At 35.8% G+C, this 22072-nt stretch overlaps 3 protein-coding genes across 5 annotated transcripts; 2 read left to right on the top strand and 1 right to left on the bottom strand.

Annotated features, from left to right (window-relative positions):
* The first annotated feature begins 10077 nt into the window (after nucleotides 1–10077).
* On the top strand, nucleotides 10078–15160 carry LOC120004603 (peptidyl-prolyl cis-trans isomerase CYP40-like). 2 transcript variants are annotated; one of them, XR_005469561.1, is made up of 10 exons: nucleotides 10078–10350; nucleotides 10880–11380; nucleotides 11521–11608; nucleotides 11920–11972; nucleotides 12822–12926; nucleotides 13325–13400; nucleotides 13798–13835; nucleotides 13916–13985; nucleotides 14068–14140; nucleotides 14831–15160. XR_005469561.1 is itself a non-coding variant. In XM_038853975.1 (9 exons), exons 1-8 carry the CDS (start codon nucleotides 10180–10182, stop codon nucleotides 13967–13969), a joined length of 1086 nt encoding a protein of 361 aa, XP_038709903.1. In that variant the 5' UTR covers nucleotides 10078–10179; the 3' UTR covers nucleotides 13970–13985; nucleotides 14831–15160. The 2 variants fall into 2 exon arrangements, 1 of the variants encoding a protein (XP_038709903.1); XM_038853975.1 differs by lacking the exon at nucleotides 14068–14140.
* Nucleotides 15161–15571: 411 nt separating this feature from the next.
* Nucleotides 15572–19300, bottom strand: LOC120006785 (armadillo repeat-containing protein 6). Of its 2 annotated transcripts, none has more exons than XM_038856875.1 (7): nucleotides 18756–19300; nucleotides 18177–18460; nucleotides 17714–17842; nucleotides 17301–17423; nucleotides 16680–16787; nucleotides 15995–16173; nucleotides 15572–15840 (listed from the first exon to the last, which is right to left on the bottom strand). In XM_038856875.1, the coding sequence occupies exons 1-7, from the start codon at nucleotides 19234–19236 to the stop codon at nucleotides 15717–15719; spliced, it is 1428 nt and encodes a 475-aa protein (XP_038712803.1). In that variant the 5' UTR covers nucleotides 19237–19300; the 3' UTR covers nucleotides 15572–15716. The 2 variants fall into 2 exon arrangements, with proteins under 2 accessions (XP_038712803.1, XP_038712811.1); XM_038856883.1 differs by having other exon boundaries at nucleotides 18774–19300.
* A 132-nt stretch (nucleotides 19301–19432) lies between these two features.
* LOC120016792 (sodium channel modifier 1-like) lies at nucleotides 19433–21456 on the top strand. Its single transcript, XM_038869713.1, has 3 exons — nucleotides 19433–19662; nucleotides 20387–20833; nucleotides 21074–21456. The coding sequence occupies exons 1-3, from the start codon at nucleotides 19486–19488 to the stop codon at nucleotides 21119–21121; spliced, it is 672 nt and encodes a 223-aa protein (XP_038725641.1). The 5' UTR covers nucleotides 19433–19485; the 3' UTR covers nucleotides 21122–21456.
* Nucleotides 21457–22072: the final 616 nt, after the last annotated feature.

The raw sequence follows: 22072 nt of genomic DNA, 5'->3' as shown, positions 1-22072 counted from the left end.
GAAAAGCGAGATAAGTATATGGCTGAGGGAGGAATTCGTTTGATTTGGAATAAGTGGAGAGGGACGAATCGGAGCGACATAGGGCTGAATCTCAGTGGATCGTGGAGCTAGGCCACTCTGCCACTTACAATACCCCGTCACGTGCATCCAAAAATGAGTCAAAATATAATCTATCGTACTCCAAAAATTATGAAAAAATTATAGAAAATTAAATTTTAAGAATTTTAAAAAAATTCATAAAATTTGGAGGTTTGTGGGACATGCACGCTCCTGTGAGACTGCTAGACGCGTGAGCCCGAGTCATAGTTTTTTTTTTAAATCTGGAAAAAAAATTTTCACCTAACCCCGTCTGGATCGTGGGTGAAACCCACTCGCTTCCAGACCCAGATCTGAATTTTTTCTTCAAAAATAACAGATTTGAAACAAAATTTCAAAAAATCATAACCAATTATACAGAGATCCAAAATTAGCATACTATATGTCATTGAAAAGCTAATAAAATTATCTTTCTACACATACTAGTATCAATATCTAATTCGATCTACATGATTTTATAAGAATTTTACAAGTTTTGGGTACAAAGAACTTGGGTTTGCAATATATCTTTCTACACAGCTTTTTACTGTACGAAATTTATACAGTGATCACATAACATGTCAAAGTATTTACAGTAAAAATTTCATACAATTTAAACAATGTTTGATATTTATAACACAATTTTAGAGAAACATGCACATATTAACATGAATTTTCAAAAATAAATCCTAACATGATTTTCTCTAAACAAATATCAAACATCAAAATTTAAAGTGCTGTAAAAAACCTGGTTAGGCTCAACCGTTTTTGCTCCGATACCAATGTAGAATAATAAAGAATACCAATACAAGAAATCCACCTGCGGAATTGATCTTCTTGTACATCAGGATTGCCCAGGTCTCGGATACAGTACTAGACTAGATCCGAAATATCCACAGCACAAAAACCCTTAGAATTGCAAAAGAAAGTAAATGCTCAATCTCACCAATAATGGAGTATGATGAGAGAGAGAAAACAAGAGAATTTTGTGTTTCTGAAAACGTATATCTAACCCTCTACAACCCCTCTTATTTATAGTGGGAACCCGACCCAATATTCCAATACATACATTTTTATAAAGTAAAGAGACAAAAAAAAATAAGTGGATAAATAGAAAAATTTTTAACAAACAAGTGTTTCATCCTTGACCACCAATTCTGCCAATTAGCCAATCTCCTTTCCAGTTTCCATTGATGAGGTATCCAATCCTAAACACCAAATATCCTTGTCACTGTATAGTTGATTTAGTTTCAACAACATGGCTTCTGACAAGCAATAGCAAATACAAAATGCATTGTCATGCTGACCTTTTCCACAAATATTAGGTAGCAGGTAACATGAGAAAAACTTAATGGTAATTCACTAACACAGTGAAGCTCTAATATAAACAGTGAAGCTAGCCGAAGCATCTAAACCAAAGTATGCAAAGCGTCCTTATAATCTAGACACACAAACCAAAATTTTCAAATTAAGAAAACTAATAAGAAAATCAATAGTATACATTAAAAAAAAAAGACGCATATATTTAGGGGTAGTAAAACTCTATCGGATTAAATTAAGTTCGATCATAAGTTATATATCTGAAATCTGAGTTCAAGTATCACCTAATTCGAGTGTGGTCAATTAATTAATACTTACGAAATTCAATATGGGTTATATAAATACTTTGTAAACACGTGATATTGTCCGATCTGGAACCGAATTTTTTTCACCCCTAGATATACTTTCTAACTTCCAACAAGTAGTTCCAAATTTCAACTCTGGTTCAAATGTTTTTTCAATTTAGTCACTCAAAGTTCAAATGTTTTAATTTAGTCACTCAAAGATGAGATATTTTTCAATTTAGTCACTTAAAGTTCAAATGTTTCAATTTAGTCACTGAAAGATGAGATATTTTTCAATTTAATCACTCAAAGTTCAAATGTTTCAAGTTTGTCATCTAAAATTTTTATTTGTTTCAATATGATAACTCGGTCAGATTTTTATAATTTTGAACAACGGTAGTGATACTCATACATAGGATTAGTGTACATAAGGGGTCATAATGACATGGTATGCTGACTGTGTAGTTGAGTGGATAGCTGACTAGGTATATTTTCAAATTTCAAAAAATCTTGTATCAAAATAAATCTAGTTTTCTCTCTCCACTCTTCTTTTGAGAATCAAACCTCTTTTTCTCTCTCCATCTCCTCTCTCTCTAGAGACATTTCCTCTCATTCTCTCACGATCAACAACGAATCTCCGGCGTCCGGCCACCAATATTATCGTCCCTACCGCCAAAAGAAGCACCCGACCACCAATAGCAAAGCCCAGTCACCACTGTCCTTCAATCGTCACTGGTTTTGCCTGAAATATGCCTTGAAGCTGCGGGTACTCGTCGGACAAAAAACATCGATCTAGTTGATTTCGATTTCGGTTTGTCAACCTGAAACCACCAACGGACTTCCCTAGGTCGGGAGCACCTAGCCGAGCCTTTCATCGACCGAAACGACCATTGGAAATGGAGACCCACGACAAAGGTATGATCCAGTGCGTTATTACACTGTCCCAAATTAATTACACTATCAAGAAAAAATGTAATTTATCAAGATGGGGTGCTGAGTTCAAGTTTATTTTGTGATAGTAAAGTCTAATGTCATGATATAGTCTATTACTAGGTTTCATTGTTTGAATTTGTTATGTCATCGTTATGTAGCATGTAGAGTGGTGAAATAATGATAATCCTTTATCAAGTTTCTTTGGTAACAATAGAGTGTTGGGACAATGTAATTAATCATGATGCCGTATTGCACTGTGAAAATGAAATAAAACACAGGGTTTCTTTTGTAACAACAAAGTGCTAGCATAAATACACTGTCAATTGCACAATATAATACTCGTCTGAGATAAATGCACTGTCAAATGCATAGTGTAATACACAACTGAGAATTGCGCTGGGCCAATTGCACAGCATAATAACTCACTGGGAGAAGATACACCAACAACAATCAAACCACCAGCAGCTCTACGTCTTCATAGCTTGTGTAATCGTGGGAAACCACCGTTACTTAATCTTGTCGATTGTTGCAACATTGAGATGAAATTTTAGAGGAGAGAGAAGCAAAAGAGGGATGAAATCTTAGAGGAGAGAGGAGCAGAGAGAATGAGAGAGAATGATGTTGAGAGAAGAAAGAGAGAGAAAAGAGAGAAGAAAATGCTAAAAAAAAAAGTAAAAAAAATTGCTTCACGAGAGAGAAGCGGGAAAATGAATGTGAGATATAGGTTTCTGACAAGTAGTCTATGTGGCATGCTTACTTGGCATGCCACATAGATTATGGATATTATGGAGCTCAAAAATTATGGATCTATGTAGTAACTGGTTTTCGTCCGGCCAGAAAAATAAAAAATAGAAAAACACAAAAAATGAAAAAGCCCGTTCTTAAGACCGCAAATTCATAAAAATTCAAGAAGCCACTTTTGGACCCACAAGCCCACGGATATTCAAAAGCTCGTTTCTAGACCATAAGCCCATAAAAATTCAACCTTAAGCCCAATGCAACTAAACCCTATAAATTATCTAAAAAAAAAAAGAAATTAAAAGATTTTGGGAAATAAAACCTTAAAAAGGAAAAGGTGACAACTTTTTTAAGGTTTTGCAAAAGGAATGAAAAATACAAAAAGGGTAATTTTCTTAGGGTTTCTAAAGAGAAAAGAAAATAAGGTTTAAGGGGACTTTTTGGTAAAAAAGTAGAAATAGGGTTTTTGTGTGAGGTGATACGGCATTATATAAGGGAGCTAAGGGAGGATGATAGACACACGTTTGAGAGAGGAAGAATTGAGAGAGGGAGTAGCCGCACAAGACAATTGGAAAAGAAAAAAGGGTTTTGGGAGGAAAAGGAGAGAAAGTCGAGGGAGGGGGACTAAAAGTAGCTATGATGGTTTGATAGTTTTACTATGCTTTGGTATTGTTTGTTTCTTCTGCTAGCATGGTTTAAGTTCTTCGTCATCTTCCGTACTATCTCCTGTGTTATCCTCCAATAACTTTTGCTGTGATTTGCAGTTTGTGTATTACCGTTTGTTCGTGAGTTACCGTTTGTTAGCATGGTTCTGTTTTACACCGAAGATAATATGTCACTTTTGATTTTGTTTTGTATGTGGTTCGATGCTCTACCATGTGAGATTAGTAATGATGAAATAAGTTATAATATGCTGGTTGGACTCTGTGTGGTGTTTGTGGTATCTGCTGGTGTTTGTGGTGTATGAGAAAGGAATTTGTATTGGACCTCCATATGCTCGTCTGCTTCTAATTTCTCTGGATCGATTGGCTTGTTTGTTATTGGAATATAAATCTGAATATTAAAGCTACTTTGGACTTGTTAGAAGACTTGTATGTCTCGGCTAGATTGTTGGTTTTCATATAATTGTGTATATTGATTAGTTTGTTGTTTGGTTAGAAAAAGAATTCTGCCTTGAAGTCGGTTCACGTCTGATTTAGAGAATTTTATATGCATATAATAGGAGATTTAATATTTACGTGTGAATCCCATGAAAGGTGAGTTTAATTTTAATTAAAATCTTGATTGTATTTGAGCATCTAACGTTGACTATTCTTTCGTTCATTTTTAAATGTGGACCGGGCTTGGTTTCATTTGGATCGAGTTGGACTCCATTTGGGTCGGGATTAATTAGAGCTTGAGTAATTTTAGGATTTTATTTGGGTTATTCTTTATTTTTTATTTTATGTATGTATATTTGACCCGTATGTTAGGAATCTCATTCACATTGACATGTATGACTTGGACATTAATTATTTGGACATTTATTTATTTATTATGAGTATATGAGTTTAAAATTGAATGTAGGTCATTTCAATTAAGGAAATCATAAGTTGATTCCCTTTATTTGGATTGTGGGTCTTATTTGATTTCACTTATGAATTTGTCATAAATTGGCAATAATAGGTTAAATTGATAGATGACACTTTCCTAAATAATTATTTATACCATAAGTTGTTATTTAAAATTTCACCTACCAAAAGTTGGTAGGGTATTTTCATTAAACCTATCATAAGTTGATAGTAATAATTCGAACTTTTTTTTTTCTAAAAAAGTTGATAGTAATATTCCAAACCTTCTTTTCAAACACTATCATAAATTGATAATGTTATTTCAAACTTTTTTTCCAAAACTATCCTAAGTTGATAGTAATATTCCAAACCTTTTTTCAAAAACTATCATAAGTTGATAGTGTTATTTCAAACCCTTTTTCCAAAACTATCATAAGTTGATAGTATTTTTCATACAAACTTTTTCTCAAAACAATTATATCTTCTAAAGAGCAAGTTTCCAAGAGATAGCCATTAAGTTAATCCGGGTAACCGTTTTCAAACGGGAGTTGTGGGGTGCCTAACACCTTCCCCACACTCAATCGATCCCCTACCCTTTTTCTCTGGTTCGCAGGTCTTTATGGTGTCCAATTGCACCTTAAATCAATTGATGGCGACTCTAAACATTTTTCATCCTCCAACGCTGGTCCGCGTCGTGACCCCGGTTGCGACAATCTATCTCATTTTTCTTTGGATAATTTATTATTTATATATGCCACATAAACAGTTTTATTGCCCATAAATTGTGAAATCTAACCGAGTTACTATATTGAAACAAATAAAAACTTTAGATAACCAACTTGAAACATTTCAATTTTGAGTGACCAAATTGAAAAATGCCTCATCTTTCAGTGACCAAAAGTTGTATTTTTAGAGGAGAGATTTTTGAGTGGGCACCGCAAATGCGAAGGTTAACAGTACAGAGTAGGTAGAGGAAGGGAGGAGACAGAGTCGGCTAAGAAGATGAAAAAGGGATTAATTTCATAAGGATAGTAATTGGATATAAATTAATAGACATTTCATAAATTGTCAAAAGAGAATAATAATCTTAAAAATTCATGGCCATTTCTTCTCCCCAGACAATTTTGTTGGAGCCATGTCGTTTTCCTGTCGCATAGTTACTCTTAATCAAATTATTGCCTGGGTGAAACTCTGAGAGGTTTGACTCTTTTTTTTTTCCCCTCTTTGTGATGGGTTTATCATGTCCACCTGTCAAAAGAAAACTAAATAAGAAAATCAATAGTATTCATAAAAATAAAAATCAAAAAAAAGACTCATATATTTAGGGGTGACAAAATTCTGTCGGATTAAATTAAGTTCAATCATAAATTATTCGAATGGGGTCAATTAAATACTTACGAAATTCAATATAAATTACATAAATACGTTGTAAACATGTAATATTGTCCGATCTGGAGTAGAATTTTTATCCACCCCTACATATACTTTCTAACTTTCAACAAGTAGTTCCAAATTTCAACTCTGGTTGTGTTATTGTGTCGAGTAATGGTGAAAAAAACACAATTATGAGGACAAGATCTTGACTCTTGAGGCAGACCAAGACACGCATGCACGCACGAACGACGGCCGAAAGGACACTCCACCATACATGCCCCTCGTGTTCCTCCATGATTTGCGTTCCGTATACCTTCTTTGCACAGGTCGTAACACTATAAATTCGGAGATTTTTTTTATTACATTCCCTCCCTTGAGTTTCAAATATTTTCATGTTTTAGCCACCCAATTCTTTACATTCATGAAATTGCCCCATTTTATTCATGCTTTACACCAATACTCAAACTTTGAGTTAATACAACTTTTGATCACTGAAAGATGAGGTATTTTTCAATTTGGTTACTCAAAGTTCAAATGTTTCAAGTTTATCAGCTAAAATTTTTATTTTGTTTCAATATGGTAATTCAGTCAGATTTTTATAATTTTGGACCACGGTAGTGATACTCATACATAGGATTAGTGTACATAAGGGGTCATAATGACATGACATGCTCAATGTCTAGCTGAGTGGATAGCTGATTGGGTATTTTCAAATTTCAAAAAATCTTATATCAAAACAAATCTAGTCTTCTCTCTCCACTCAGAATCAAACCTCTTTTTCTCTCTCCTCTCTCTCTCTCTCCATCTCCTCTCTCTCTAGAGACATTTCCTCTCCTTCTCTCACCGCCAACAACGGATCTCCGACGTTCAGCCATCAATATAACCGCCACTGCCGTCAAAAGAAGCGTCTGACCACCAGTAGCAAATCCCAACCACCACTTTCCGTCAATAGTCACTGGTTTTGCAAGAAATTCACCTTGAAGCTACGGGTACTTGCCGGACAAAAAAACCGATCTAGTTGATTTCGGTGTCTGTTTGTCAACCCGAAACCACCAACGGACTTCCCTAGGTCGGGAGCACCTAGCCCAACCCTTCATCAACCTAAACGGCCACCAGAAATGGAGACCCATGACGAAAGTATGCTCCAGTGCGTTATTACACTATCCCAAATTAATTACACTATCAAGAAGAAATGTAATTTATCAAGATGGGGTATTGAGTTCAAGTTTATTTGGTGACAATGAAGTCTAATGTCATGATATAGTCTATTACTCGGTTTCATTGTTAGAATTTGTTATGTCATCGTTATGTAGCATGTAGAGTGGTGAAATAATGATAATTTTTTATCAAGTTTCTCTGGTAACAATAGAGTGTTCGGACAATGTAATTAATCATGGTGCCTTATTACATTATGAAAATGAAATAAAATATAGTGTTTCTTTTGTAATAGCAGTGTTAGCATAAATACAATGTCAATTGCTCAATGTAATACTCATTTGAGATAAATGCACTATCAAATGCACAGTGTAATACGCAACTGAGAATTGCGATGGGCTAAATGCATTGCCAATTGCACAGCGTAATAACCCACTGGGAGAAGATACACCAACAACAATCAAACAACCAACAACTCTACATCGTCACAGCTTGTGTAATCGCCAGAAACCACCGTTACTTAATCTCGTCGATTGTTGCAACATTAAGATGAAATTTTAGAGGAGAGAGAAACAAAACAAGGGATGAAATCTTAGAGGATAGAGGAGCAAAAAGAATGAGAGAGAATGTTGAATGATGCAGAGAGAAAAAAGAGAAGAAAAAGCTGCAAAAAAAAAAAGTAAAAAAAATTGCTTCATGAGAGAGAAGCGGGGAAATGAATGTGAAATATAGAGTTTTTGACAAGTAATCTATGTGGCATGCTTAGTTGGCATGCCACATAGATTATGAATATTATGGAGCTCAAAAATTATGGATCTATCTTATTTTTCTTTGGACAGTTTACTAATTATATATGCCACATAAGCATTTTTATTGCCCAAAAATTGTGAAATCTGACCGAGTTACTATATTGAAACAAATAAAAGCTTTAGATGACCAACTTGAAACATTTCAATTTTTAGTGACCAAATTGGAAAATGCCTCATCTTTCAGTGATCAAAAATTGTATTAACCCCTCAAACTTTAAACTAAAAATAGTGTACTCTTTTCAAAATTGAAATTTCGCTAACATTCAAGCATCCTCTTAAGTAGGGGCAGAGTCATGAAGTGATTCGGGTGGCTAACATTAAAAAAAAAATTCAAGACCTTTTTACAATAATGCAACTCATTAAAATGATATTTATCGATGTACATTTATCTCTGATATTTGGGCTCATAAAATAACTCAAAAGGTTAACATAAATACATAGTAAAATTGATGAAAGCTAGTTAAAGACCATGTAAAAGATGAAATAAATATTGTCATGTATTGTTGTTTAATATTAACAATAATAGAATGGATAATATGAAGGTTTCTATTATTGTTATGTATTGTTTCATTATTATTAGGTCAAATATATTTTTTGTACCATAAAAAAATCGAAGTATATTTTCTTTTCAAAATTTGGGGTGCCCCCACTCTTAGCCAATAATTAGGGCTTATCATGGGTCAGTTTTACTGGCCATTACCAGCCAATCGATTGTCAACCATCAACTGATTCACACAGTCGAGCCGATAATTTTATCCGACCAATGTAGAGATGGGTCGATTTGGTAATTGCCAAAATTAAATATTAAATAATTTCTTAACAAATATGGACACAAATTAGGCTAAACCCAGCAATAAGAAACATTCTCATTCCAAAATACTCAAACTAGACCAAGCCCAAGCCCAAGCCATGGAATCAAGGCTCAAGCAAAGCAAGAGTCAAGCCAACAGCCAAGGCCAAGCACGAACCTCTCTCACTCTCTTTACAATATGTGCCCTAGACTGAAATAGAACCTGTCAATTTGAGTTTGAGGTTTATCACTTTGTTGTACAGATTAGTGATTATAAAATATTTATTCTTTCTTCAAAAAAAATCCTTTTTAAGTTTATTTTTCTTGAGTCAAGTATTTCTACTGTTAAAAGCAGTAAGTGTAACGTGTATACTGTATCAGTATCAGTATTGCGTATAATGTAATCTATCAAACAAAAAGATTGGATGTACCCATCGACCAACCAACAATGTTGGTCGACAACCATTACCCGATCACAAAGTAGGGTCAGTAATGGTTTTGGATTTAAGTTAAGGTCGGTTGGATCATCGGTCGATAATCAACCGATCCTACTCATGGTAAACCCCACCAATGATAATAATAAAAAATCGTGATTTATCAAATTAAAAACATATTTGGCTACTATTTTAACTAGTTGTAATTTAATTGTACATAAACGATTAGTTGTACTTGTACTATAATTATAAAACGAAGAAATTGTAAAAATAAAGAAAAAATACTACAAAACAAAAAAGTAGGGTTGGTTAAAAAATGTTAAAATCGAAACTGATCGTAACCGAACCGATTGATTGATTTTTTTTAAATATACACTTCTCCACTAAAAACCATACAGAACCGAAAATAGTCAAAATACTAACAAAAAATTGACCATTTGGTCAGTTAAATTTGTGTCAAAAAACCGAAAAAGAAAATCGATCGAAACCGACCGGGTTTGTAAAGAAAATAAATAAATTAAAAGGGCATCTAAGAAAATGAAGGGTCAAACAGTCGAGCACCAAACTCGAACGAGGGACCTAAGTCCTGACCTAACTTTTTTTCAAATCAAATATAAACACAACGCGGCTAGGCTTCCCGTCCGTCTGTATCTTCTTGTGAGGCAGAGGAAGTGGAAACTTCAGTAAAGAGAAAGAGAGAGACAGAGAGAGAGAGCGATGGAGAGGAAGAGGTGCTTCTTGGACATCAGCATCGGAGGGGAACTTGAAGGACGGATAGTTGTGGAGCTCTATAACGACGTCGTTCCCAAAACCACCGAGAATTTCAGGGCTCTTTGCACTGGCGAGAAGGGCATTGGCCCCAATACTGGTGTCCCCCTCCATTACAAGGTTTTTCTATCTATATCTATACATGTATATTGCTATATTGACTTCAAATTTTGTATCTTTTTAATGTTTATGTATGCATGTGACTGTGTATATGCTCATGTAACTGTATTGTTTTTAGGCATACATGTGTATGTATATGTCTGTATCTGGGGTTCAAGGTGGGTTTTTCATTTGGGCCATGAAAAGACTGTGATATCCTTGACCTTTGCTTTATTGTTCATCAATTCGTGTTGCTTTCCTTTCTCGTTTGTTATTGACAAAAGTTGTGCCTTCTTTACTTTTCTCATTTTGTCAGATGTGCTTCTTCTTGACCTTGATCTCCTTTTAGAGAAATTCTTCGGTTTGTTCATTTGTTAAAAAAAAGTTGTTTTTCTTTATCTAGACAAGCAGGAATTTCTGCCTTTTTGAATTTCTCAGATGGTCTTAACTGCCTTTTGGAGCCTTACTTTAGTATATAATGGTCTTAACTGCCTTTTGGAGGCTCACTTTAGTATATGGTTATAGCCGTTTATTTATGTTTTTGTGATAGGGATGCCGCTTTCATCGCGTGATTAAAGGGTTTATGGTGCAAGGTGGAGATATATCTGCTGGAGATGGTACTGGGGGAGAATCTATATATGGATTGAAATTTGAGGATGAAAATTTTGAGCTTAAACATGAAAGGAAAGGCATGTTATCCATGGCCAACTCTGGCCCTAACACTAATGGGTCTCAATTTTTCATCACAACAACCCGCACTTCTCATCTTGATGGAAAACACGTTGTGTTTGGGAAGGTTGTTAAAGGAATGGGAGTTGTTCGCTCAATTGAGCACGTTACAGGTGGCGATGGTGATTGTCCCAGTGTGGATGTAGTAATTGCTGATTGTGGAGAAATTCCACAGGGGACAGATGATGGAATCAGTAATTTCTTTAAAGATGGTGATGAATATCCGGATTGGCCTGCTGACCTAGATGAGAGTTCTAACGACCTCTCTTGGTGGATGGAGGCTGTAGAATCTATCAAGGCTCATGGAAATGATCATTTCAAGGTAATGGGTGCCATATTATTTGTTATAATCTTAAATGTTTACTACTCTATTGACCTACCTAGATATGCCTTGTAAAAGTTTTGGATGAAATTTTTTTAGCAGGGATATAAGTTGTTGTTTGGTTTTTTGTTCGTTTGCAGAAACAGGACTACAAAATGGCTCTTAGAAAGTACAGGAAGGCTTTGCGCTATCTGGATATCTGCTGGGAAAAGGAAGGGATTGATGAAGGTGGACCTTGTCATTAGTGTGTAGATTATTTTAATTGCATATTGTTAGGTGATCCTGTGGCTCAGTGGTAGAGTTGTAGGAATGCAACCTAGAGGTCACAGGTTCAATTCCTAGAAACAGTCTCTTCACATATTATGTGGGGTAAGGTTTGCATATATCTTGCATGTTCCCGATCTTACCCACTGCGGAAGTCTCTTGCACGGGTGTTGTTTACCTTTACTTTTATTGTTAGGTGATGCTACTCTCACCAAATTTTGAGGTGTCAATTTATCTGATTTTAATATCCGAAACCTCCACCCTTGACTGTGCAGAGAAGAGTTCTTGTTTGAGACAGACTAAGTCGCTTATATTCACCAATAGCTCTGTAAGTATATTTTTCTCAATTTCTTTTAAATTAATTTTTCCACATCATTTGATGTGTCTGTTAATGATTAGCTCAAATTTATGAGCATGTTGGTTTCTGATATCTAGAAACTCATGTGAGGAGAATAAGCTAGAATTTGCTTCATTTAATGAAAAGATCGAATATGATGTCATGATGTTTGAAGGACTGACAAGCAAATCTTGAGATTAAAATTGTCACAAAACCTAAAAGTAAAATTATGATAAATTTAAACAACTTGAGTTGATGCGAGAATTTTCTCTCATATTTGCTAGGTTTCTTTTGTCATATTTCTTGATGGGATATGATTGAATTCCTCCCCTTGAACTTTTTTCTTTTTTAAGAATTTCACCTTTGGACATAGTCATGGATTGTCATCATATAAGTCATTTGTAATATACTTCATTGCTAAGACTTGACCAAGGAGAGGGCCCTTTCTTATTAAGTTCCCTTCCTCTCCATTTTCACATGTAAAAGATTCCGAGTCTAGCAAATTTATCTTTACACCATAATTTTTTTACCTAGCGCCCTGTCCTTGAGAATAGAAATTCCAGTCAATCTGCAATGACACTTGTGCCCACTTCATTTTGAAACCATCCTCCATATGGTCACAATCCCTTGGTGTCTACCGTCTAAATTGGGTAACATTTCTAAAGTCAATCTAACTAGTTACCTTGGAAACATGCTAAAACAGGCCTATAGTTTTGCCTTTCTAATAGAAAAAGTATATAGGTATATATAATAAGCCAGAAGCATAACTTTCCTCCTTTTTTTTTTTTTTTTCTTTTTCTCTTTCGCTATATAGTAATTGTTTGAGATATGTTGCTATAGGCTTGTAAATTAAAGCTGGGGGATCTTAAAGGAGCTTTACTAGATACAGATTTTGCAATACGTGATGGTGAAAACAATGTTAAAGCTTTGTTTCGTCAAGGGCAGGTTAGTATCTCCTGTTGATCCGGATTTCAATAAGAGCATATTAGTTTTTCCATATATTAGGTATTAAGATATTTTATTTTGTAAAAAAAAAACAGATGCTTGTTTGGTTCTAATTGCTCTCAGATTTTCAACTTGAGCGTTTGCTTTGTTTTTCTTCCTCATTTGGAAGATTCTTGTTCAAGTTCAGGCATGCTTAAGCGGATAAAAATTCTGCTGTCTTTACATTGAAGTGCCCTAATTTTTGTGTTCAATGATTATTTGGCAGTTGTTCTGGCCTCTATTTGTTAAGATCTTTTTTAAAAAAAATTTTCTCGTAGCTATTCATGAATTTTGTTGAGTGGTATTCCATCTTCTATTCCAATACTAATGCCAAGTTGCCAACTGTCCTTATTTATCAGGCATACATGGCATTAAATGATGTTGATGCTGCAGTTGAAAGCTTCAAAAAGGCATTGGAATTGGAGCCAAGTAATGGTAAGTGACAACTTTGACTGAGGCCTTTGCCAATAACTTAAAACATTGAAGCTTTTGCTGTTTCTATAAGTTGCAGCTCTGATGCTTGGTAAATTTTAACAAATTTGATCATTTAATATCTGAGCACGAATAGACCTTCGTGGGTTCATTTTGTTTTTTCTTTAGGGCAAATCTCCTCATACTAAGTTTCCGTATTGTGGACTTTATGAGCATTAACTCATCAATTTGATAGCTTTCATGGTGCAAACACTGAAAAACACAACTTTCATGTTGCATTCTTATTTGTTATATTATATTTGCGTGCATGTATGTGTGTATGACTGAGTGAGTTTTATCCTCTTACCGTTGTAATGTATGAGATTTTCTAAGAGCATACTTTGCAACTTGTCTGTGTTAGGTGGAATAAAAAAAGAGTTTGCTGCTGCTAAGAAGAAGGTTGGTAGATTATGCTTTTAACTTCTTGAGAGTTCTGTTTCCTTTGCTTGTCTGGGTAACAAACAGAAAACTTGTTACAGATTTCCAATAGACATGATGAGGAGAAGAAGCGATATCGTAAAATGTTCCAATAGCACTTGTTAGCAGTTGGTAAGTCGAATTCCCTTGAAAATCATTTTTTTCAATTGCTTGATACTATGAATCACTTCCTGGCTTGTTTACTCGGTTACAGGCAACTTGTATCCCAATGTGAAATGGTTCTGGCTTTCCAACTTTACGAGCCTATCATTTTGAGGGGGGGTGAGGTATTGCTTTAAGCCTTTGCAAGCCCCGGAGCATGCACTAATTGAAGGAGTCATGTGCCTGATACCTTTCTAGAATATAACCTGATATTTGCCATCACAATTGCATAAGTAACTCCTCTGATGTGTAAATTCAGTTCGAGATAAATGGTTAATATGTGAGACAAAGTTGGTAATTAGAATGAACGATAAATAAGGATTTTGATCAAGCAAAACACTTTGCAGAAATTGAATAAAATCCCTGCAATTTTTGCGCTATTGATTGAGGAGAAAAATAAAACCATACGAAGAAAGAAAGCATCTGATTAGGTGAAGACTGATTATGGGTTGGAGAGTTAAACTGATTGAATTTACTAATTACTCGTTCTGCCAACTTTTTCATAGATATGTACCTATATGTTTAGACTTTAGCATTGGCATATCGATTTTTTCCCCTTTCTCAACATCCAGGCTAGGTTGATTTCTTAACTGCATGCCAAAGCCTAAAAATATGTTTTCTTCTCTCTTTTTTTGGCATTTGATATGCAAAAATTCTTAAATAATTTTTTTTCCTCTTCATAAGTGGTGAATTTTGCTTTATATTCTGGTTGATTGGATATCATTCATGAGCCGGTCAAGCATGAGAATAACATTTAGTTTACCGTAGGCTTCATGTTTTATGTGTTTCTGATTTTCCGCTAATCCTCTTTTCAGGGTTTGCTTCAAGCTGTGGAACCCGCAGTACAAAATTGAACCGTTGAGATTTGGAGGCTTGAACCAATTTTGATACAAGTTTTAACTGGATTATAGCTTTGGAAATTCAGAACCAGATAGGGCTGATGAATTCGCTGCTGAAATGACATTTTGTTTGAAATGATCGCCGCGGTTTAATGACTGTCTATAAAATAGACAAAATTTTGGACTTAATTCTTATGCTTTTGCTTTTGCTTGGTGACTCAGAGACTATTTTATGCATACTGAATATTTTGTGCTTTGATGTTGGAATTTTTTGTCAATCACATTTCAAATATGGTTTTGGCGCCATCATTCCTTTACGGTGTCCCCTATCCCCACCACCACAATTTGTTCTTTTTTCTAATGGCTTTTATGATTTCTCAGTTCTTTCCTTGAAACTCTGATTTATTGTAAGTCAATTGTAATAATGTTTTGCCTGTGTTTTGAGAGATCTTTCCAATGTGGTATTTCCAAGAGCTTTTTTAGAGCAGAGCATCAACTGTTTTTTTTATGAAAAGTAAAAAAAAAAAAAAAAAAACACTATTCATTTGGGTACTTTCAACCAAGGGTGTTCGTGGTTGGTTTTTTGTCGGTTCGGTTTGATTTTTAGTGGAGAAATGTGTAACTTTGTATTATAAAAAACCGATCAGTCATTTCGGTTTCGATTTTGGTGGTTTTTTTTGAACAGCCCTACTTTCAACTTTCAACTGTCTGCAACCATTCAACACACTAGATATGATATGGTATATCAAACTTTAAAAATCAACTCCAGTCAAGCAGTCAATGGACATAAAAAGGGTGATCCCATAGGAGATATGTGATGCAAAAGCCAAAAGATATTAGTAGTTACAAGTTTTGGCGTAAGCTATGAATTGTAGTTATTGAGACCCAAGTCCCTCAGGGCATCAGAAGCAGCATCCTTGCAGCTTTGATGATTTTCCTTTGCGTTCCTGATTATCTTTTCAATGCCATTGTTGAGCATAATGGTTCTGTCATTCAAGAAGTGGTTGAGAAAATATGGTCTCACGATAGAAAGCATTTCAAGCAACTCAAAGGATAGTGCATATGCTAATGGGGATGCCAATAAGAATTCCAGAAAGATGAGATACAGACACACAGTAGATGTTTAAGAACAAGCCTTGCCTGTTTTCTTGGTTTCTGACAGCAAGATTCCGGATCATTATACAGGCACTCCTTTGCATTTGCTGTGCAGCAGGAAAGTTCTGCATGGCTTGAATAGCAAGATCTCCGGCTCCAGCCTCCATGGCACGGGCAGCATTGTCTGGAGATCTCAATGAGATTACAGCAATGATGGACATAACCTAATAACATGATGAAAGTTTCAAAACAACAACTCTAATTTTTGTACTGGAATTGCATTTATACAGCTGATATAAAATGTCCAATAAAAAAACAGATCAAGCTCGCTGGATTTTTCCAATACAGCTGAACAAACATCATGAGCATCCTACATGTGGGCACAACCTACTGAACCTACATCATATTTCCATAGACAAAAGGGGAACAAAAAAATTGTAGTAGTTTTTTTTACACTGTAGGTAGCATTTGAAGTGGCACTGAACAAACATCATGAGCATCCTACATGTGGACACAACCTACTGAACCTACTGAAGAATCATATTTCCGTAGACAAAAGGTGAACAAAAAAATTGTAGTAGTTTTTTGTATACACTGCAGGTAGCATTTGAAGTGGCACAGAGTTGTAAAGCGAATAATGCTCACTTGCAAGGGATCAATTTGTTATTCTTCACATAGCAGCAAAGAAAAACACGAGTGATCATGGAATTAATATCTGCAGGTTCCTCACCTCTTGCAGGACAGAAGGGTCATCAGAGAATCTGGCTGAGAGTCTGATTAGCCTGTCAAGACCAGCCTTTTCAACAATAGCACTCTTATTTGTGTCACTTCCTGCCAACTGATGGAAGAAGAAACAAATACGAATTCTTAAATGCTCAAAAACCAGTAATTGTCAGTTACATTTACAGGAAAAAGCACGTCAGATTTGCAACATGTTTGTGGTGGTCATAATTGAAATTGCTGGGAATACAATGTATCAGCTGAGGGCAAGTGATTAAGGATCCTCCGAACTGAAGCCCTAGATGCTTGAATTTAAACAAAACTCAACACACTGTGGTACACAGTCATAAAACTCAATGCCCATTAATTTTAACTTTTTAGAGTGATGATGAACTGAAATAAAATCAATTTAAAATCTCAAACCCATTGAAACCCAAATACAGATTAGAGCGAGCATCCAGGACTTGTCTCTAGTGTACCTCCAAGTTGGTTAGATAACCAAGCAATATAAAAAGTAGATGGTGATAAATAGAATTTACATGGAATAATGACGGGCACAGATAAAATAAAGAACTTTCTCTCATTCTCTACACTATCAAACTCAGAGCAGCTATTTTATTCAACTTTGTACCTTGGATAACAAAGAACAGCATGATTTGGCTACAATTTCATTGCCTTGGTCACCACTGTCATCAATACACCTGAGAACCGCATCAATACCACCATTTTCGGCTATTGACTTGCATATTTCGTCCTGCAGTGAAGTGAAAAATATTCCCAGAGATGATAAATAAAAGAAAAGAAAATTCCAAGAATATAATAGAAGGTGGACGTTGAAGGTGGGATGTAATTGTTTTCATACCACATAAAAATTCATACATTGTTTACACATTAAATTGTAAAAATTATACAAGATCTACAAGAACTTTACAAGGATCAATAACTCTCAAACATGTTCTCTCACTAACACATAAATTACAAATCTAAAAATAATTGTAACATTGCTGGAATGTTAACATCTCACCAGATTTCGAATAAACTTACATTGACGGCAACAGCCTTTAAAGCGATGCTTGCAGATACTAGGCTAGGTGAGGCAAGCCCTAAACGTAGTGAGTCCACAAGAGCTACTGCAACTCCAATTTTTCCAAATCTTCGCGCATAACCAAAAACCTAAAATTTGCAAAGAAGTCACAAATCACAATTGCTTCGAGGAAGTGGAAAGAGGACACTTAAATTGGAAAGTATGAAAAACTGTCAAAACATGATGATTAATAAAATTGTGAGGCCTTGAAACAACTACCAGGCTTCAATACTCATCCTCAAAAGAAGAATTGTCAGTGACAATTTGTCACCCAACAAGAACCATAGTTTTATAAAGGCACATTTAAGCAGTAAATAGTTTAATAAATTTGTATGTCATACCCTGCAGGCCTGCTAAGGTCGCCTATATATACAATACAAGGAATATAATGAACATTGCATGGTTAGCATTTACGATACTTACTTGGGAAGCCACCACACGATTGTCATCAGGTGTCAACAGAACACGTATAGCATCATATACACTTTGGATGCTATCTTGGTTCTGTCTGTTCAGTGCATCCAAAATAAGCTCATCAACTTTCAGTTCCATAAATAACTCTTTTAGAACTTCATTGCCGGTTGCAGCTGCAGCAACAATGGCAAAACCACAATTCAAGATCTCTACAGTTTGACTTCCATCCTTTAGGATACCAATGACAATTGCCGGTCCACCACTTTTTCGAAATATTTCTGTACTTTGAACATCTGCAGATGATTAACAAATTTAGAGAACTATGTTAAGACAAAGGCCAGAAACACTTCTACTGGTTAAAGTAACATGTGCGGCGTACATGAAATTCACATTTTGCATCATTACATAAAGCTTCAAAAAGTTGAATCCTAATCATTTGGTAGCTTAAAAATTCATACGCCAAAAACATAGCAGATAGATCTATATGAGAAACTAATCCAACAAAACCCGCAAACCACAGAACATTGACACCACAAATTGAACATAATCATCACAACATGCAAAACAAACTTAATCAAATTTTCATACAGATACATTCTCTCGTACCATGAATTGCCGATGCCAGTGACTTCAAGGCCGAGGCCAGAACCAGTTCGGACTTCATTGGGATCTTAGAGCAAAGGGAGCAAAGTAATTCAACGCCTCCATTCTTAGTGGCTATGGCAGAATTTCCAGATCCGTCAAGGGAGCACAACTGGCTGAGCTTATCAAGCAATTCTACCAACTCATCCAGATTGCTATCGGCGATCCGATCCTTAGAAGTAGCACTAATAGTAGAGTCGACTTGCTTCAATCTGTCCAAGCACTGAATCACTGGATTGTCTCGGACACCACCTTCTCCTGGAACACAAGTCACAATCCCGGAGAGATCTACGCCCTGGAGAGTGAGAGTGTCGATGGCGTCCTGGAGCGCTTCGGTAGGGTCCATTCCAAGGTCCTCCATGTTCTCCCTCACCACCTCATCGAACGCCTCCTGAGATATCGTACGCACCGTCTTCGCTGGACCCATCTCTCCCTCTCCCTTTCTGTGAATTCTCACCGCCTGTGTTCGTGTTTTCCTTTCTAAATTTAAATTCTGCAGCAACACCAAAATTAAAACGACGTCGTGTACTTTGAAGTTGGGCCGGGTTGGGCTTGACCCTCAAGCTGGAAGCCCATCTGTTGATACATTTGGCCCATGATCAAGAGAACAGACTGAAAGTCTGAAACAAACCGCCCAGAAGTGACAGAATCAGAACGAAAGGAGAGAAGTGAAAGGATGAGTGTGTTCGGAGGAGACAGTTGGGCAAGAGAGGCTCAACAGAGGAAGAGGAGAGTGGACGATCTCATCGTAGAAGGCGTCGACGCGTCCTCCTACAGGAAGCTCTCGAGCGGAAAATTTGCTTGCTTTGTCTGCTTACACAATCCCATTCTCGACAATCCTCTTATGCTCTCCGTAAGTATTCCCAACTCTTTTGAATTTCATTACTTCTTCTGTTTTGTTTAAAATTTATTTGTTATTCGTAGATTTACAAACTGACGTCTGCGAAATTAATGGCGTTAATTGGTGATCTCCTGGTCTCGATTGTAATTGATGTAGAATGTTGAGGCTGCCGTAAACCCTAATAAAAAATTTTCTTTCATGATTTCGGATGTATTTTGCAATAATATCCAGAGTTTGTTCTAGCTTTTTAATTGGGGCATTTGGTCCTGAAAAGCATGTTTTGTTTTCATGTGCTTTTCAGTTAGTAGAAGAACCCTATAATTTGGCAAATCTGGGTGGGTAAGCGAGACAGTGATCATGATTCATGTCTGGAGTTTCAGTGATACCAAACAGATTTCTATTTTAATTATCGTTTTGAATATAGTTTGAAACACTGTCCATATTTTCTAATCTGGTATTCTTTGTTGGTGTGTTTGGTTCTAAAAGAAATGTTTTGTCATTTTCTGCTTTACAATGGGTTTTTATTCTGGAAATTAGATTACTTGATTCTTGAATGAGGTGAATTTGTGTAGGAAAGATGGCCGATAACATGATTGAAGCCTCAGTCAGATACATTGTCAACTTATCAATCTATTTTAACATGCTTTTGGTTGCTGTGTAATGTTCCATGATAAATTTTGTGGCGCACCTTGGGCAATCACAATTACAGTAAGCTGGTTTCCGTGTTATTTTGCAGATGCACCGCAAGGGATCGCGCCATCGTGCTGCCGATTCACGTCTGAAGGAAAAGGAATTGTCAAGACAATATGAGATCAACAAGAGAATAGCATTTTCGGAATCCCCTACCAGGTTTGACAACTCTAGTACTTATGCCCAAAAAGTCCGATTAGCAAGTAAACCTCTGATTCAACAAACAAGGAAGGCCACTTCTGAGATAATTAGCAACACGAATCCTCCGCAGAAGTCCAGAAATGGAAGTTGTAATGTGAATTTCAACTGGGAGGGTGCCACAAATGCAGAATCGGCACTTGGTGAAAGTAGCTCAGTTCCATTGCTAGAATCAAATAACGTAATGGTTGCACAACACCAGTTGGATTTGAGGGAGCGCCGGGAGAGAGAGCTCAAGTTTATCGAAGCAGGTTGGAAGCGTGATGGTCATGGGAAATGGTTTAAAGATGAAAATGTACGTTTTTTTTTTATATTTATATGACCATTTAATAATTAATACCGATACCTTAGCTGATGGTTTTGTTATTGCTTCTTATTACTTCATGGACTTCAATTGTTGATTTGAATCTTCAAGTAAATCAATTAAATTCACTTACAAAAGCTGTGTTCAATTATGCCTTCAATTGAATATTAAGGTCAGCTTCAACCTCTCAGATATTAAAGTGGTTGTTAATCTGTAACATTTCACTTGCAGGTTGAATTTGATTCTGACGAGGAGGATCCAAATGACTGTCTTCTATAGAAGCTGTAGATCACTAAATTATTGTTGATAAGCAAGTGGCTAATTACTCAATATGACCTCACAGTTGGATACATAAGTCCAAACTGATTGCGTTTGAATACTCATCAACCAATGCTGAGAAGTGAGAACATCTATTCAAAGTGGAAGCTTTATAGGATGCTGAAGATTATTTGGTTGATGGAAATTTTATTATCGCCTCGTGTAACATTATAGGCACTTGCATTACTCAGTTTCAATTGGAGAGGTATTTCATATGATTCCTTATCTCTCTCTTTTTTCTTATTTTCCTTTTCCTGGCGACCTTTGTAATCACATCGTATAACAAGATTAGTGATTACAGTGCTGTTGTTAATTTATATTAAAATAGGGTGCAAAGAACATACAGAATTCATACTAGGTTTCAAACAGCAGTCATTGGCACATTGCATGCTTCAACATCTTACATAAATATAATGGGCTTGGAAATGTGTTCTAATTCAGCCTAGTTTCAATAAAATTTAACTTGAGGTTGACATAAAATTTACTAGTTATGTTTTAAGAGAAGAAGCATGTTTTGTTGGGCTTTTTGCATTCTTAGCCTGAGCTCAAACTCATTATTACACTTTGGGATCTTGCATTTACATATTCTTAGAAGTAATATGTTATTTGTGAGATACCAATTCAGTTTCTTGTTTATACAGTATTCTCATATAGTGATATTGATGTACATTCAATTATGGTATAGCTACTACTGGTGCATACCAGAATGGCTTGTGTAACCTTTTTGAGGAAGTTGTTATCAGTGCCTGTTGTGTACCCAGTAGAACAGATCTTGTAGAATATCCTGCAACAAATTAACAAAATAGCACAAATATCCTAGGGTTCTCCTGGCCCATAGTTCCTTTCTCTTTCATGGCTTTAAGGTATGAAGTGCATTTGCATGAGTGGAAGTAAATATCAGATTAGCCTCCC

The sequence above is a fragment of the Tripterygium wilfordii genome, chromosome 2 (genome assembly GCF_013401445.1).
Source record: "Tripterygium wilfordii isolate XIE 37 chromosome 2, ASM1340144v1, whole genome shotgun sequence".
NCBI lineage: Eukaryota > Viridiplantae > Streptophyta > Magnoliopsida > Celastrales > Celastraceae > Tripterygium > Tripterygium wilfordii.
The sequence above is the reverse complement of the archived record's forward strand: the minus strand, read 5'-3'. Positions and strand labels throughout refer to the sequence as shown.